At 46.4% G+C, this 19,389-nt stretch overlaps 1 protein-coding gene and 1 long non-coding RNA gene across 3 annotated transcripts in view; one reads left to right on the top strand and one right to left on the bottom strand.

Moving 5' to 3' along the window:
* The window catches only part of LOC146856657 (lactoperoxidase-like), a 1,363,087-nt gene that overhangs the window by 245,289 nt on the left and 1,098,409 nt on the right, over positions 1-19,389 (bottom strand). For both annotated transcript variants that reach the window (XM_085654837.1, XM_085654836.1), the window contains exon 13: positions 16,591-16,828. In XM_085654837.1, coding sequence (XP_085510963.1) covers positions 16,591-16,828 — 238 coding nt within the window. The remainder of the gene's footprint in view (positions 1-16,590; positions 16,829-19,389) is intronic.
* Positions 1-19,389, top strand: part of LOC146856658 (uncharacterized) — a 96,775-nt gene that overhangs the window by 43,893 nt on the left and 33,493 nt on the right. The gene's annotated exons all lie outside the window — the stretch shown is intronic.

Below are 19,389 nucleotides of genomic sequence, written 5' to 3'. Positions count from 1 at the left end.
GGTTTCTGAGATTGTATCTTTTTTCAGTGGCTGCCTGCTGAGGAGACCGACCCTGTGATGTTTGCTTGTGTTTATCTTTTTCTTAATTATCCCACTTCTTCTTCATCGAAGAAGCGGGTGCTTGCTTAGAATTATCCTTTTCAGAATTACTCTTATGTTATGGTTTCCCAAGTCTGGCTCTCAAATTATCTTTAGCTAAATTAGCATAGATTTCTTCAATAATCTTAGGTAATTTGTGCTCCTGCTGTGCAGGAGTAAGATCCCTCCAGCGCTGGCATATAGCCAATGCACCTGCCTCTCCTTTTATGTCACTTGACATAATTGCGGATACTGCTGCAAAATTGCCTATTAGTTTCATTCCTAAGTCCAGGGCAGGTGCTACCCCGTACTCATCTTGTAGCTGTGTCAGCACATCTGGTAAAACAGCTAGAAAAGGTGTACCTTGCGTTATGGTATGAATGGCAGTGATTACTGTACCCCAAGTTGCACAGTCTTCCACGGGGGGCATCTCCATCAGCAAGCAAATAATGAGTATTCTGTGCCTTTCCTAAGGGCCCATTTGTGGGAAAACTGCCTCAAGCTGGCTTGTTTTTTGAGCTATCCAGAACGGAACATGCTCCTGACTGGAGGAAACTTTCCTATAACGGCATTCAGTGTTTGTGGGCTGATACCTGTGGTAGCCAATTGTGGTTGTGCTGCTTGAGCGGTCCGCGCAGAGTTCATTGTAAGTTGTTTGAATTATGAACTGTGTGAGATTTCTGTAAATATTTACTAAATCTCCGTATACTGTACGCATTTCTACTGCAGTTAAATTAGCAGTGTCAGGATGCTGTGTATATGCAGCTAAGACAGGCCATGTCGCTCCTTCTTTTCTGAGCGGATCAAGTCTCACGTTTTCTGTAGTGCGTGGGAGGGCGCCTTTAAACCAATTAATATGTTCTTGGTAAGAGAGAAGAATTTCTATGTCTTCATATGGTGTTTCATCCTCAATATAGGTGCGAAACCATTGTGTATGATCATTTGCAGCTGGGAATTTTACCCAGGAATAGAATACCTCTTTTTTGAATGCTTCGTGTGCTTCAACCACGAATGTAACATCTCTACCTGTAGCCAAGAGGCCAAAGTTGAATAATTTATGAGTAACCGCATGTCTGCAGTTTTATGATATGTTTAATGCTCCTTTGCCGTTCTCAGACATTGTTTACAATGTTTGAAGGAAATTAGTAAATCAATAATAGAGATAGGTAACACAATGTGGGGAATATTTCCTACAAGCCTCAACAACCCACAGCCAATACATAGGGTGTTCCTACTCAGCTGAGGTGGATTTCCATACTACCATGGACGTCTACGGTTTAGAAATGAGTAGGAGTCTCTGAGAAGGCAGTGAACTATTCAGGTAGACCATAAAATAAGAATACAACCAATGTTGGCAGCGCCATGTCATGTAGTTCTCACTAATCCATAGGATCTGCAAGTTTGTGGATAACATAAACTTTGGGTGAGGTGCTTAGACTGATTCCGTGCACCGCTGTAGTATATGTTGGCCTAGACACCAGCTTGCTCACAGTGCCATCATAAGCCCCCATCCCAAACAAGGAGCAAATGGTTTCGGGCAACCACTGAACAGGGCAACCCTGACCCCTCAGGGATCATGGTAACAAATCTAGAACCCTTTTGCTCAGAAACTTGTGCGCTCTTGTTCTCAGAGAAGTATACAGAGAATGCACAATGGGGTGTTTTAATTATATTTATTAAACCAACACTATTCTTGTATAGATACATGTGCTGCGATAATCAGTAGACAAAAGCAGATGAAAGTGATTACAGGCACCAAATGAGGAAATAGCAGATATAGTTCCACCATGGTGCTAAGACAGTGTACATATGCAGGCATATAAAACAAGGTAGTAATCAGACGCAATCCTATTATGCAATCCCTACTCTATGTGTGTCTACAGTTTATGTAGGTTTATAGCCAACAATCCCCCACAGTATGAGACAACCCTATTACCTGGTGTGGGAGCGAATGTAGTACCCCGTCTTGGTCATGAACTGGACCCCCTCATGGAGATGTTAGACAGCTGCTTAGCAGAGCCTCAGCATACAGGACCTTTCGATGTCAGCGGAAGTGTCCCCTCTGCATGCTTCTTTATTTATAGTAGAAAGCATCCTTGTGATATATCCGCAGATTAGCATTGTTGTAGATTTGCAGATAGCCCGGTCGCCCCGTGGATGAAGACAGAACAACATTTGTACTTCATGCGTAAAAGGCCTTGTATTCAGTGTTCAAGGCATCGTGATAATGTTGCGTGAAGCCAGATGTGTAAGCAAAGCAGTTTCAGAGAAGCTAATCCAACATTGTCAAGCATGCAAATGTGTCCGAAAGGTCAGAGCAAATGTTATTGTGCAGAAAAGAGGACAATGTAAGAAAACGGGCCGTGTTGCTACATGGGCCTAACTCGGGCACATTAAAGCAGTGCACTTCAACAATTGTAAATGAAGAGAGAATTCTCTGATTTCTATACATTTAGCCATTTGTTAGACTGGTCAGCCCTCCTGTTCCTATAAAATGGAGAAGGATTATTTCGCTACAGAGAAAGCCCTAGAGTTAATATAATATACAGCTGAATGTGTAATATTAAGCAACAGGAACAATGTACAAATTCTTTTGACTACATCTCTACAAACAGTGCATTTCGTTACAAAAATCAACACCCCTAATTTTAAGTTCTACATTAGAGGCCAGAATTTTGCACCAAATTAAATGTATTGGTTGAGAGATAGTGAAAGCAAGTGTTGTTTCTAACGACAGTCTAGAGTAGATCTCTGGGCCCCTAATCATAAAGGTAAATTTCATGTGTAAATTTACTAGTGTAAATCTACTACTGAAACTTGAAGTAACTTTATACTTTTTTGTTGTTCACCATTTCTAAGTGTAAATTTACTCCAAAGCGCAGATTTACTTGGCACCACACCACGTGTGGAGCATCCTGCACCAGGATTTTTTAGTGCAAAGTTACTACTAGTAACTTTGCACACTTAGGGGTCGATTACGTTCTCGGACGGAAGGGCTCCAATTGGATTCGGAATTGCCTCATCCGATCAGGAGCCCTTGTTTCCGACCGAATCGTTAACAGTTCAGAACGACCAGGTACGATGCCGGGAAACCATAAGTGCTGACCGAATCGTTTTTGGAAGGCATTCGGATAGGACAAGCCTTTCGGATCCGATCCGTGCAACTCTATGGACTTGGTTTTCTGAATGAGCAAGTACGATGAACGATTCGGACAGCCTTTCCTTTTCGGTTTGACCAGAAGGAATCGGCTGCCTGAATACGTGCTCTGGGGGTAGATGCGGAGCTGGTCTCCTTTTTGAATACTGCCCATGAAAACACCACAGCAGGGTAAGGTACAACACAGATGGCAGGTTGACAAGCTCTTGGGAAGTAAAAAAAGGAGGTCCGGCAGGCGTGCATTTTGGCACCTTTTCTGTTTACACTATATATTAACTAAATGGGAGAATCCCTAGCAGCCTGTTGCAAAGATATACTCAGAGCTAGTTCCAAAATGATTCCTGCACTTCTATATGCAGATGACGCGGTTCTACTTGCTAGAACTGCTTTGGGTCTACAACGTCTTTTAAACTGTTTTATACGTTTTATGGAGTTACTAGATTCAACTACGAATTATAAGAAATCACAAACTATGACTATAGATTCCTGGAAAGGCGGCCAAGGTCAAATTTTATTGCAACGGGGCCAAATTAAACAAAGTGCCAACATTTCCCTACCTAGGGGTAGTTTTTGATGACCAAGGATCTTGGTGCCCGCAACTTTTACTTAAAAAGAATATCTTAGCATAAGTGGCAGGGGCCACTCTGAATTTTGCTAAAAGACTGGGGTCAAAGCCACTACCCGCACTATTAAAGGTCAACAATGCAAAATATATCCCGATAGCTACGTACGGGAGTGACATTTGGGGTTACAAGGAGGTGAAGGGGATTCAGGTAGCCGAGAATAATTTCAGGCGAAAACTCCTTGCAGTCCCCAATGCAACCCCTGTATTTAACTTACATGAAGAATTGGGAGTGGGTTACATTTCAGACCAGAAAGCAGTTGCCCCACTGCTGCGCTGGCTCAGAATTTGGGCCAGCCTGACCCCAAATCTAATTCAACTTATAATAACTGACTGCATATCACTGGAGGGGGCGTTACTTAATACCTGGCTGAAATACAATAAAGGCAAAAATAGGAGAGAGGGGTCCCACTGAAATACATAAGGACAGACCAGATGGCTTAGCCGTCCTGACCTGTTCCTGAATCCAGGGGTTTTGGGCAAGACTGCCAATAGAGAATTCAAAAAGCAGTTTTTGGACAAGTGGCAGAGGTTTAGGGAGGAGGCGGAATTAGCCAAACCGTCTGTGAGAAGATGTGCCATATTGAGCTCGGGCCCACAGATCCAGCCATATTTAGCTTATGTTAACAAAGCACACCATCGCTTTGTTTTTACTAGATTTCGTTAGAATTTGGTTCCCTGGCTTCTGGCATTTCTCCAAGGCTATTGCAAACCCGGTACACTTAAAACCTGCCCCTGTGATAATTTTTCAGATCAGGATACATTACATTTTATGTTTTTCTTCGCCCACTACGATTCCCAGCGTAGAAATCATATTTTACCACTGCTTAGAGACTGTCAGTTTGTCCAAGTGAGGCCGACCTTTATCTATCTTCAAATGGTATCCTCCCCCATGGTTTGCCTGGGGCTTGCAAGTTTTTAATAAGCAGCTTTTAGACATTAGAAAAAATTGTAGCCGCTGGAGCCAGTCTGTTCTCTCACCTAATGTGCACTTTATGTGATAGTCCTTATAGTCTTTGCTTTTATTTTTAGCGCTTTTGCACTTTATATATTGTTGCACTATCTGTAGATTTATACATGATTGATGAAATAGTAAAGCCGGTTCCTCTTTTATTTTCTTGTATAGGCATTTAAAAAAGAAAAAACTTTTATTGTGACCTAAGTTTTTATGTATTAATGGGGCATGTGTATGAAACCATTTTGCGATCTCAAACATTGCTAATCGCAAAAACCAGTGTTTGCGATCTCAAAATAGACAATCGCTATGTATGACACATTTTCGCATCGCAAAATATTTTTTAAAAAACGCAATTTTAGCGATTACAGATTTTGGGCCTCGCAAAATAAGTAAAGTACCAATGCAAATTCACTAATTGAGATACACACCCTGCGAAAATCGCAAATAGAGAAATCGCAGTTTGAGAATTCGCTAAGCAATGTATGAAAAATTTGCAAATTGCGATGAAAAAAAAAAAAACGCTATTTTGCACTGAAATGTTACCACCAATACAAAGCAGGTGGTAACCAGGTGCAAGCTATATAAAAAAAGCCCACAATGCAACAGGTTTGAGAAGTTGGCCTGGTATATGCTGTCCACTAGATATAGTGGGCACCTTGCACCAGTCCCATCAACCCCTTATTGATGATAGGTTAAAGACAACCTTTATTGAAAGCTATCCTAGTGGTAGCTATAGAGAGCAGCCTTCAGGCTAAGCCTTGAAGGAATGTAAAGCTGCTTGTTTTACCAGTCTATAATCTCTTGAATGGCTAAATGAAAGGCAACCACACCAGGTATATATATAAAATATATGTATTTATTACTAAACACACCCTGCTAGTCTCTTTATGAGGCTAGAGGTCAAAACACATAAGTTACACTTCAAATATTACAGTAAAATAGCACAAATACACGTTAGGCCCTAGGGGCGAGCCAAACCATATGCTAAAATAGTGGTATAGGAACTACAACTTAACTAGACACAAGGCCTAGAGTCTGTAGAATCGCTGGGACCCCAAGGAACCACCCAAGGTAGTGACACAGGGGAGTGTGAGAACACAGCCACGAGCTCCCGTTAGCTTCTATGGGGAAAGTCGCGGTTATATTTTTAAAGATTAGGGACACTTAGAGATGAGCTAGGACCAAACCCTATTGGACTTAGGAAGTTCTAGGGTCAACACCCACGGGAGCACTGGAGTGCTTGAGTTACCTCACCCAGGGAAGCCGGATGCATAGGTGTCAAATGGTGTCAGGTCGCATCGTCGTTTTCAATGGAAGCTGGCGAAGAAGTGCTGCTGCCGGGAAGATGAGAAGTGTCCAAAGAGATCCAAGTCTGGATCGAATATGAGAAGAACCTGAAAGCAGAGGGGACAGAGGGGACCTGAAAGCAGAGGGGACAGAGTCTGGGTCACTAGCCAGTGACCAGGAAGGCGATAGGCGGATGCCCACCGATGTCAGGTGGTTTCAGGTGAAAGAGGTGAAGCTTGACTCTTCAGCCACGAGGACCAGGAGGCGTCGAGGACGACCAGGAGCTGAATTCAAGCTGTCCCACGAAGGATGTCGAGTGTTGCAGCGTTGGTGCCCGGATTGGGCACAACAAGCCTTGGCAACAGCATCCCAAACATAAAGGAGAAAAATGCTTCGGTGCAGACCAGCAAGGTCTGAAGGACTCACCACGCGGTGGGAGTCAGTGCACGTCTGGAGCAACCTGGGAAGCCCAAGGAAAATCAGAGTTGCCTTCACAGGGACCCACCAGTCGACGGACCAGGGATCGCGAAGGAGCCTCGAGCGGAAATGCAAGAAGCGGGCTCACGGAACACTCATGGAGCGTAGGCCAAAAATCTTCGGTGTAAAAGGTGCTTGGGGCTTGGGGCTCAGGCTACACGCAACCCAAAAACAGTGTCTCAACTGGACAATATTTAGAAAACAAGACCGTTCAAAACAGTGATGTAAATTGCAATTGGGGAGGGGAAAAAGGGAGAGGGAGACCACAACGTAATGGTATGGTAGGTGAAAACAAATTATATTTTCATAAGTAGTTAAGAAGCACTTCAGTACATAAATACATAATGACCATAACACACAGGATGGGCACTGGGCGTGTAAGTGAGAGAGTGGGACGGCACAGTGACACAGGGGTGTGAAATACAGCGTGAACAGCGAACAAATTACAATAAAGTTGAAGTGGTCAAAATTGCACGTTATATACAGTGTTTTTACAGTGTATTCAGGTAAATAGATTGACCACAACAGCGCCTGAGTTCTAGGCTGGGTAGTTGACGGCATTTCAACCTTAATGATTGCAGGTCATCATCAGGACAATGGCGATACAGTTTAGGGTCGTGCTCTGAGGAAAAAGAAAGGAGGGACAGATAAATAAAGGAGCGCTCCAGGGAAGGAGACTGGATGGGAGAAGAGTAACCATTTAATTAGGTCGATATTACCTAGCTAAGAGAGGAAGGATTCATGGTAGTTGAAGTCCAGCGGGGCCACGAGCGAATATGAGGAAGCTGGGGAATAAATGAACAAAGTAAGGAGGCATGCGGTGAGTCAGGCCTGAAAATTATGTGTAGAAAACCACTAAGTTAGCAGGTCTGTAGTATATAGTTACCGGAGCGGATCCTGGAAGGTAAGATCCTTGTTGGAGGAATAGCTGTAGTAAATGGGGCAAAGCGTACCTGGTAATCGGGCAATTTGCCGTGTCTGAAAGGAAAGTGGCAGGAGAAAAGGGTCAGAAACGCGTGGTCCAACATGCTTTGAAAGGACAATTCAGGAATGGGCTGCATGTCTGGGATTCAACCGCTTGTTAAGGACAGTAGAAGTGATGAAACTGCAGTAGTTACTTAAGGCGGGCGAGATGTCCCGGGGCCGTGTGGCACGAGGGCTGAGCTGTGGAATAGTCGCTATGAAGGAGGAATGAAGCCTCCAAATGGCGAGTGGTGCTCGGGCGAATGAAGCGTCCAGGCAGCACACATCTGTGAGGGACTGGGGTAGGGGGACCGGAGGATGGATTCCGAAGGCTTTAGAGGGGCTCAGCTCATGCCTGGACACCCCCTCATATATAACAAAGCACCCTGCTTTCAGGATTGATAAGGCCTGCCATAGGGGTGACTGATATGTTTCTATGTGCAGTGATAGGTGAGATATAGTGAATATATATTTCTGTAAGGGTTGCATGCACCACCTTACCCATGCCGCAGTAGCAGACCTGAGGTGTCATTTTGGAGGGCTTCCCAGGGGTGGCATAATACATGCTTCAGCACCTGGTAGGCCTCTGGGGTACCTATGCCCTGGGTACATAGGATACCATATACTAGGGACTTATAAGGGCACCCCAGAATCCAATCTGTGGTGTACCGAAGGTACATGGAATCAATTTAGAGAGGAAGCAGCTAGGCTGGGGTCCTGAATAGCAGGGCCCCAGCCAGACTAAAGTCGAAAAACAGTGTTACTGCAGCAAAAGGTGGGGGTAACCATAAGAAGCAGATCCTACTCTCCTACAACAGGGACTTCCACAATGGCAGCACTATATGTGATAGCCAGGAGGCTGCGAATTCGTGCAGCAGCACAGAGGAGGCGGCGACAGGAACGGATCTTCAGAGTGCACATCTCTCTGTTCCAGCAGACTGAGGAGGAGATCCATGAGAAGTACAGGCTGGACCCAAATACCATTTTGGACCTGACAGATAAGCTGAAACCCCAATTGGAACAACCCAACAGGCAGGACCCAAACCATTCCAGCCTGTGTGCAGGTCCTGTGCTCACTGCACTTACTGGCCTCAGGGAGTTTTCAAGGGGTGATAGCAGTGGCAGGTGGGGTCTCCCAGAGTTGGCTGTCACACTTCTTCCATGCATTCCTAGATGCAAAGGTACAGAGGCTACGACACCACATACAATTCCCCAGCACACAACAGGCATTACAGCAAATAAAACTGGACTTCTAACAGATTGCACAATTCCCCCACGTAATTGGCTGCATAGATGGGACCCACGTGGCCCTCAAGCCCGCATCAAACAACGAATATGTATTCCGAAACCAGAAATTATATTATTCACTCAACATACTGGTCATCTGCAATGCCAAACATATCATCAATGATATTGTAGCTAAATACCCAGGCAGTACCCAGGACTCTTATCTTTAGGCACAGTGGGTTGTACAGACGCCTCAATGCTGGCGAGTTTCGTGAGGGCTACCTGCTAGTTAAATGCATGTCATACATCCCAAAATACAGAATATCACTGGGGTGGGGGCCATTGACTCACCTCTCATTTACATTCCTGCAGGTGACAGTGCATATGCAGTGCAGGACTTCATCCTGACACCATACCTAAATCCAGCCAATGCAAGGGAGAGGAGATTCAACTGCCCACACAAATCTACGCGCTACGTAATAGAGCGGACATTTGGGATCCTGAAGAGCCGGTTCCGCTGCCTGCATAAAAGCGGAGGAGCACTCCAATACAGCCCTTAGACCAGCTGCAAGATTGTGGCTCCCTGTGCAATGCTCCACAACATAGCAGTGAGAAAAGGCATCCCAGTAGAACTAACTGATACTGATACTTCTGACGATGATGGCACAGCTCCCCCTGGCAGACCATCATTTGGAGTTAGGGCAGCTGTCGGATGACAGAGATGGGATGAGATCACACAGAACAATTTCTAGGTGAGTAATAATGACATGATGCAAAAGATATTTGGATTCAGGTCTGTGTTTATTCAAACCCTTAACTGCAGGATAGAATATCATCACACAGCCTGAGAGACTCTGTGAGTGTTGCTCTACGTAGCACATGTTATTGCCACAGTGCAGGTATATATGCAAGTCAGGAGTCCTACTGGAATGGGTTGCCTCACCCATTTGCGTGACTCAGTGTTGCCAGTTCATCTCCTCCTGGGACGGACTGCTGCTTCCTGCTCTGGGTGCGGACTGCCCTCCCTTGAGTCGACAGGTGTTGCACCCTGTCTTTCACTGCGCCGTCTTGGCTCGGGCACTGCTGCTCCTGCTGGACACCTCCTCACTCTCTCCTGGGCCCAGGTGTGCTGTGCCACCTGTGTTTGCTGTCTACAGTTGTTCCACAGCAGTGGTGACCTGCACCATGCCTTTCGCCACATCCTGGCAGCATTGGGACATCTCCACTTGAATGCTCATGGTGCAACGTATCAGCTGGCTAGTGGCAGTGCACAGGCGGGTCACCGCCTTGGTGTAGCTGTTCAGACGGCTGTCGGCACGTTGGCTCACCCTGCGCCTTGCTGCCTGGTCCCTCTTTTATGCAGCACACAGTTAACGGATAGTACCTGCCATGTCCATGATGCCCTCCCCCATGTAACGTAGGCTTTTGTTGACTGTGAACAGCTGCCGGTTGATTGAACGCATTGATTTCTGTTGCAGACGCTGTATCTGCAGCATGCTGCCCGCCAGTCCAGCAAACACCGTGGCCTCTTCATCTGTGGCAAAGCTGGTGCTCGCCCTTGGCATGCGTCTCAGGGCTCCTTGCTCTCTATGTTTCAGTGTGTGCTATTCTGGCACCTGTGTCACACGCTGCCCTGACTCAGCCTGATCATCATTCTCCCCTGTGGACTGTCTCTCTACCTCCAGAGGTGGCGGAGGTACAATAATGGTGCGCTTTCTCCGTGGGACAGGTGCGGTCTCTGTGGTATCGTCAGGGTCCCCCTGCCCTGCCTGCTCATCCATATGTTCCACCTCCTCAGCTCCTGCGCTGTCATTCTGTGTCCTAGGTTGTGCTGTGGATGGAAATTGAAATTTAGATTTTTTGACATGGTCTGCATTTCTCACTCAATAAAGTTTTCTCAATTTGTATTGGCTAACTGCTATCTATCACTTTTTCCCTTTACAGGATTTCACATACTGCTTCAATATTGCTGTGTCTCATTGCCCCACTGTGTTATGCATCTGACTACGTCTCCCATGATGCATTGCTGTGTGTGCTGGAAAAAGAGGACCAGAGTGGCATAAGTAGTTTGTGTTTGGTGCATTCCTGAGTGTGTGAATGGGATGGTGATGTGTGCGGCTGCATTTGGCATGCATCTTACCTTGGCTCGTGGTTGCAGGGTCGGAGCTATCTATGTCAGCCACACCACTGATGCTCTCGGGCAGGAGGGTGGACTCCACCAAGTCCTCATGGGGTGTTGAGTCAGTTGCAGTTGATATTCCACCCCCAGTCTTCTTGGCCTCCGCCAGCCTGGTTGCCACCTTCTCCTTGGACCTTTGACGCATGTCGTAGTATCTCTTACTTAGCTCCTCGACCGTGCGCTGGGTCATACAGACAGCATTTACCTTCTCCTGTATATCTAGCCAGATCTTCCTCTTTCTGGACTCAGGTACACGGAGTTCCTTTTTGCCAAATAGTAGTTCATGGCTGACCACCATCTCCTCTATCAGCAGCACCTCCTGCTCCCTCTCGCTGAACTTGAGCTTGAGCTTGAGCTTTCTCACTGCCCCCTCCTTGTCCTTCTCTTTGTCCTGGGAATCCATTGTAGCTGTTAGGAAATGCTGTGCTCACTTCTCTGCTTCTCCTCACAGCCTCTGACTCTGCCTCAGGCAATCAGGTGCAGCATGTCACTCCCAATTTCTGGGTGTGATGTCATCAAGCTGCACCTGAATTGCGGATTCCCTAATTTCGCGATTCTTTATTTGCGAATTTCGCAAATAAGGAATCGCTAATACGGGATTCGAAGTCTATTCTGAGAATTTTTAGATATCGCAAAATATTTGCGACTTTTTATTTACATCGCGGTTTGCGATTCTCAAAATGCGATTTGCCTAAAATCGCATTTTGAGAATGGCAAATCGCTTTTTTGATACATATGCCCCACAGTCTTTTAATGAATTGTGCTTTTAAAAGGTTTACTTATATGGCTCTTGGCTGCCGAATAAAGTATCTGTGACTGAAGGACTGATATAGCTCCATCCTTAGGTCATGGACTGAGGAGACCAGACACTGGTCACCCCGGGGACCCCCTTAACAGTGCTGGGAGCGGATTTCCGGGACTCGTCATACACTTGCATACACTGGTTGCCCACTGGGGCTTGCTAGGGATACAGTCAATGCCGCTCCACTGGTGTGGAGTCTATAGATGTGTAATGGTCTCCCCTCCCTGACTTGTTATCCTTTTTTCTTTATTGCTACATGCCGATGACTCTGATGCTGGACAAGACATGACTAACAGTGTTAATACTTGTATCGATGATGTGCACTTTTTAATTATGTTCTTGGCTGGCACTGGTGCATATGCTACTTAAACCTTGTCTTGCTCATTGGTCTTTACAATCAATGTGTAACCTTGTATTGCTGCACAAGTTGTTTCATGTTTTTTCTTTACTGTCCTTTTTGTTACACACTGCTACTTTACTCCTTTGGATTTCATGTCCAGTATGCGTATGTGTACCAATACGGCAGCTTTAATTTTGAGAAAAATGCAAAAATTACCTTTAAAAAAAGTGTTACTGACTGACTGAAGTGTCTGTCCCCATGAGTTTCTATGGGAGTGGGGTGGAATACTTTTGAAGGGCCATGTGTGGTACTGGACTTACTCCAGTGCAGGGCTGGATAAAATTTACTATTGTTTTTTTTAACCTTTTTGGATGTAGTAAGTTTGTTTGTGAATAGAATGGGTTTAGTCTTTTGTCGGTCGGTTTTTATATTTGCATGTTCCTCCTTAAATCCCTCCTTACCCCTCATTAAACCTCTCCCATTTTGATGTAAATATTACCCATTTTCCAACCACTTTCTCCATCCATCACACATTTATGACTAAAATGCAGAATTACCTATATGGAGAGCTCCGCACATGTGGCAAAGATGTCAGCATGCAAACGATAGGAGTGACTTGAATGTATCTACATATAGGCTAGTGTTGGGAATGGCCCTTTTGCCGGGTTATCCCCAAACTTTTTATTTCCTCCTCCTATTTTTCCCTAACCTGCTGTTGTTGGTTTTAAGACTCTGGGCACTTTACCACTGCTATTCAGTGCTAAAGTGCATATACTCTCTGGGAAATTTGTATTATGGATTGGTGTTTCCATGATTGGCATATTTGATTTACTTTTAAGTCCCTAATGAAGTGCACTGAGTGTGCCAGGGTCTGTAAATCAAATGCTACTAGTGGGCCTGCAGCACTGGTTGTGCCACCCACATGAGTAGCCCTGAGAAGGTAACTCAGACCTGCCACTGCATGGTTTGCGCGCAGTTTATAACTGCCATGTCGACTTGGCAAGTGCACCCACTTGCCAGGCCCTAACCTTCCCTTTTCTTACATGTGAGTCACCCCTAAGGTAGGCCCATGATACTCCTGTAGGCAGGGTGCAGTATATGCGAAAGGTCGGACATGCCATGATGTGTGTGGCATGTCCTGATAGTGAAATACTGCCAATTTTGTTTTTCACTACTGTAAGGCTATCTGCTCCATAGGACAGAATGGGAGTTTATTTATAACATCTTATAAATGTAACTTTCCATTGAGGCAAGATAGGAAAGTAAAGTTTAGTATGCCTGAACTCAGAATGTTAAAATGCATCTTCTAGTGAGGGTGATTTTTATATTCTTTGTTTGAAAATACCACTTTTAGAAAGTAGGTAATTTTCTTGATAAGCCATCAAGTGTGCCTCTGCTAGGATGTGTATTGACTGTCTAGCTTTGGAGTGACAGGGGCTGGGGATGTGCAGTGGCTCCAGAGAGTCTGGATGAGTAAGGGCTGGGCTGAATAGACCTGGGCTGAATTTAGAGTAGTTGGAGGAGATTTCCTTGCACCTGAAAAGGCCTGGTCTGCTGAAGACAATGCTGTCTCTGCCTCCTGCTGGGCAGCTACACTGAGAGGACAGAACTGGTTCTGGCTGGGCACAGGGCTTCTCTGCCTGAGACAGACATGGTCCGTTAGGGGGGGGGGGAATTAAAAATGTACTTACTTTTCCCTCGGCATCGTCCCTCGAAATCCCCCCGGCCCCACCGCTGTTTACTGCACGGACCGCGGCTGGCCTGAGAGAACAAAGGAATTTGGGGTATAAGTACTGGGGTCCAGACCCCAGAACTTTAGAACTCTTTAGGAACCAAGAAGACTGTCAAGAAGAAGAGCTGGAGAAGCTGTGATGAGGGACTACCACTTTGCTGTGTGCTTTGCTGTGTTGGTCTGCAGTTGGTCACAGGTTTGCTGTGTTGCCTTGGGCAGTGGAAGGACTGGACTGAACTTTCTGCAACTTCCTTTTCATGAGTTTCTCCAAGGGCTTGAGGTAGAGCATGTTCCCTGTTCAAGAAGTCTCAGGAACAGCAAAGACTTCAAGTTCATCTATTACCAGCACTGGGGCTGTGTGTTTTGTGCTGCAACAGAGGAAAAAGCAACCTGACGCCGTCAACAACGCCGCTGCTGACTCCGTGTCCTGAAGGTACAGCAGAGGGAATTGCTGCACTTTGCACCGCAAGCCTGGTCTCACCGACGATGCCACGACCGAGCCACTGCTTGCACCGTGACCTGTGGCCACCGCACTCATCACCGCCTCACCTCACGCTCCCGCCCTGGTATCTCCGACGATGCAACTCAATGCCAACATAGACGCCGCTGCTTGCACCGTGGTTTGAGGGCACTGCTCGTAAGTTACACACACACCGTCCTCATCCCGCACCGTAGCTTTGGCCTACCGACATAGGCTCCATCGACTCCAGTTCTTCAGCCGGCGACGGCCCTTCAGCAACGACAACGCCGCTGCTAGTACCATGATCTGCCAGACTGCGAAGTGCACTGCATCACAGAACCCAGAGAGTCCGCCTCCCCCCGTTCCGTTCCGCAGCCACCAAAGTCATTTGCGGCGTACCTCAAGGATCCTCGCTCAGCCCCACCCTCTTCAACGTCTACATGATCCCCTTCGTGGCCATCGCATGCCAACACAACCTTAACATCATTTCCTATGCCGACGACACCCAGCTGATCCTCTCCCTCACCAACGACCCCGCCACCGCCAGAGCCAGCCTACACGAAGGAATGAAAGACGTCGCCGAGTGGATGAAGAACAGCCGCCTGAAACTGAACTCAGACAAGACGGAAGTCCTCATCCTGGGATCATCCCCCTCCGCCTGGGACGACTCCTGGTGGCCCCCTGCCCTGGGCACCACCCCCAAGCCAACGGACCACGCACGAAACCTGGGCTTCATCCTGGACTCCTCCCTCTCGATGACCAAACAAGTCAACGCCGTCTCGTCATCCTGTTTCAACACCCTGCACATGCTCCGAAAGATCTTTCGATGGATCCCCACCGAAACCAGGAAGACGGTCACCCAGGCACTCGTCACCAGCCGACTGGACTACGGGAACACCCTCTACGCGGGAACCACAGCCAAACTACAGAAAAGACTCCAGCACATACAGAACGCCTCCGCACGACTCGTCCTGGACAGCCCCCGCCACTACCACATCTCCACCCACCTGAGAGACCTGCACTGGCTCCCCGTCAGCAAGAGGATCACGTTCAGACTCCTCACCCATGCACACAAGGCTCTCCACAACCGCCTCACTTTCTACATGCCCACCCGCCAGCTGCGATCGACCAGCCACGCCCTCGCCACCGTACCACGCATTCGCAGAGCCACCGCCGGAGGAGGATCCTGCTCCTACCTGGCGGCCAAGACATGGAACTCCCTCCCCATCCACCTACGGCTGACCCTGGACCATCTCTCCTTCAGGAAGCAACTCAAGACCTGGCGTTTCGAGCAGTAACGGACCCCTCCCCCCCAGCGCCTTGAGACCCTAGCGGGTGAGTAGCGCGCTATATAAAAGGGTTGACTGATTGATTGATTGATTGATTGACTGCAGCCCAGGTCTCACTGACGCCGCTGGACGACTGTCACCGAGCCGCTACCTGTACCGAGACCTGAGGGCCTGAACGCCGAACCGCTGCCCTTCGCACCACAGCCCCAATGCCTGCTGACACAGGTGCTCTCACCTGCAACCGCAAGGAGTTCGTTTTGCAACTGTGTGACTTCAAGTGCCCAACAACTCCTGCACTGACCTCCGGAACCTACGCCTGCGGACGCCACCTCTTTGGGGCTCATCGAGAGGTCACCAGCCACCATATCTAAAGGTACTGTTTTGCGGGTCTTCCCAACACCATTGCTTGCCCGCAACGCCACAGTCAGCCAGAACTCTTTGGATTTGTGGTCACAACACCGTGATAGCCCCAGATAGAGCTATCAACTTCAAGAAACTGTATTTCAAGCCTATTTTGATTATTAAATATTTTGGAGAACTGTATGGTGTATTTTTATAGTTTTTGGTCTTGTTTGAAGTATATACAAATATTGGATATTTTTCTAAACTGGTTTTGTGTCCTTCTGTAGTGTTTTCACTGTATTACTGTTGGTTATGTGCAAATGCTTTACACACTGCCTCGGAGATAAGCCTGACTGCTCGTGCCACTCTACCAGGGGGTGAGCAGGGATTATTAGGGGGGTGTAAGTCCCTTACTCTGACTAGGAAGAAGGGTCCCTACTTGGACAAAGGTGCAAACCCTTGCCGACTAGAGACCCCCATTTCTAACAGTTAGTAAATAGAATTTTGTAGTACATGGGTAGTGCTACTGTAGTTTTACTTCACATACAACAAAATGCAGCATGTGAACAGACCCCTAAATATTTTCCTGAAGCATTTCTCACATGGATCCTGTTGTGTTTGCAGGATATCTGCATTGCAACACATCATAAAGTATACTGATTCTCACAGACACTTACCGATCTCCATCTCTGAGTTTCTGAAACTGTCGACCGAGAAGGCAGGCCAAGGTCTCTCCAACTCTTCCATTTTTAACAAAAGGCTCCGCTGTTGCTGCTATCCAAAGCTCGATGTTGGTGGTGGTTTTGTATAAATCCATGAGCTTTTTGGCAAAATCTTTGCTGTGTAGTACTTTTGCTAGCTCATCCTGATTTCGAGGCTGGGAAAGACCACAGAATTTTCTCCATTTGATATAGCCTGAGGGAGAAACACCAATTTGTCTTGTGAGGTTAGAGGTCTCTCCAAAAAACATAGAAAAAAGTATTAGCACGTAAGGCTAGAGGTGCATGGATGCAGCTGTCCATACTCTAACTTGCTAGTTAGTTCTTTGGCATTGTCTTTTTGTCCATACTTCGAATGATTTCTATTTATTGCAGGTCATCTTAATGCAGTCACCTTTGTGACCCACTATGCATGCCTAACTGTCATGCTTGAATCCAAAGTCATCAACCACCACAATAAAAAACAAGCATTGAGAAAGCCAATAAGTCTGGTGTTTCCAGCCAGCCTTTTAGCTGTTCTTGTTTGTTATGGTTTTTGCAAAACCTTATTGTTCAGGATGGTGCTGGACCCTCATTAATAATTACACATACATTTAGTAAAATTAAAAAAGATCTTGGCTAACACAGACTTAAAAATGCTAATCATTCACTCATTGCCTGGCAGCCTCTTGCCTTTGGGAAATAAGGGAAGGGAAGGAACGTGAAGGAAAAAGAAAAAGCAAAAGGAAAAGGCAAAGGGAAAGGGAGGGAAGGGCAAGGCAAGGACACGAAAGGAAAGGCAAGGACAGGCAAGGAAAGGCAAGGAAAGGAAAGGAAGAAGAAAGAGAGGAAGGAAGGTCTCAGATAATGTCAAACCTAAAATGGCTTGGTCTCATGACTTTTATACTTACAGCAAACACTTTTCAAGGCTATGTCTGAATTTATAGCACTGAAGTGTTTTTGTGTTTTGTAGTCCCTGTGGTCTATATCAGCCCATAGATTTCTGAGGCTTCTATTAAGTAGTTTCTGGCTTTGCAACATATTGAGTTCACTAAATTCTTGAAATATACTACACCAGCAAAACCAAGATGTGACATCTGATTATGTGCCTCTATCATGAATAAGAGCCCAATATGAACCAGAGAAGTGTACATCCATGAGAACCAGGTCCACTCAGTCCTGATGGGCACATCCTATGGCTCAACGATAATGATCGGCAAAGCTAAAACTAACCAGAATATGCAGACATGCAAGCTTCCGCACACCCCTGACAGTGTGTTTCAAGATTCCTCTGGCAGAAGAGCTTCAGGAATTGAGAACGGAGTTCAGACTTTGAGCATATGCACCCAGTGTCCCTATACAGACAGTAACCCTCCAGAATGCAAAGCACACTCCACGTCCATGCACTCTCTGTCTCCTTTGTAACAGTTTTAATTGAAGATAAGAAACTGACAAAATGACAACAAATTAGCTATTTTGTATATGTATGGAATAGTTCGACCCAAGAACTATAATCAACTTAAATCATGCATTCCTTTAGTTGGAAAAGCCATCTGAAGCATTGCAACATCACTCCATGCTATCTAGTATCACTGAGTGTATCATTGTTTCGACCACACAATTCAAATGTCTTAGGACCTCCTGACTGTAGTTTATCACCTAACACCCTCCCTATGTTGTGGTGAAACATTCATTGTTGTACTTCGATCTCCTGACCACTTGGTCAAATTTATCAGCTGTGTACCCAGCCACCACAGATGGGTTGTGAGATCTGAGGCTACCCAAAGGTACCAAGCATAAGGCCCTCTCACCATCGCAGCCATTTTTCATGACTTCCTTTCACATGCCGAGGTGTAGGATCAACTACTATGCTAATGCACAAAGATCTCCTGATCTTTGTGTTCAAACTCTCATCTTTCCTCCATTCCTGTTGTGGGCACGATCTATCACTATACTATTGTGCTAATAAGTCAGCACGTTTCCTGACCCCTGACCCATATTTGTGGGAAAAGATCTATTACTATACCAACAAAATGGATCCTGAGTAAGGGTGGGCGTAGTTCGCGAAGTAGCACTTCGCGAAGCTACGCAAAGTGAAGTTTGCACTACGCGAGCTACGCGTAGCACTTCGCGAACTGCGTAGTAACATGTTCGCACTGTGCAAGATGTTGTTTTCAATGATTGCACAGTGCGGACAAGCAACCGGCACTGTGCAATCATTGAAAATGGCATCTTGCACAGTGCGAGCTGTAGTTTTCTGCTGCTCCAGTAGATTTTTACTCGAGCGGCAGCTTTCTCAACGCGAACTGGTAGTTTCTCATCGCGAGCGGTCGTGAGCATACGCGACCCCTCGCAATGAGAAACCTGACCTCCTCGCGTTGGGAATCTCGCCGGGAGGTTTATTTTCCATGCTCGCGATCGCCAACTTGATGTTGCTGATCGCGAACAATGAATAAGTCTCGCCGGGATGTCATTTTGCTTGCTCGCGGTCGCCAACTTGACGTTGAGGACCACGAGCAAGCAAAAAATGACCGCAGCACTACGCTACGCGTGTTCGCACTGTGCTACGTGCAGTTCGCGTAGTGCGAAGTAGCGCGAACTTCGCAAACTACGCGAGCGTTGCGTAGTGCTTCGCCCAGGCTTAATCCTGAGCACCAAGTAAATATCCAATGACTCAGTAGTCCATGTAATGTTGTTATTCCCGATTTATTTTAATTTCAATCTTCATGTGGCTTCAGCAAAATCATATTACAACCTTGTAGCCATCAGATTGTAGTC

Source organism: Triturus cristatus, chromosome 4_1 (genome assembly GCF_964204655.1).
Source record: "Triturus cristatus chromosome 4_1, aTriCri1.1, whole genome shotgun sequence".
NCBI lineage: Eukaryota > Metazoa > Chordata > Amphibia > Caudata > Salamandridae > Triturus > Triturus cristatus.
The sequence above is the reverse complement of the archived record's forward strand: the minus strand, read 5'-3'. Positions and strand labels throughout refer to the sequence as shown.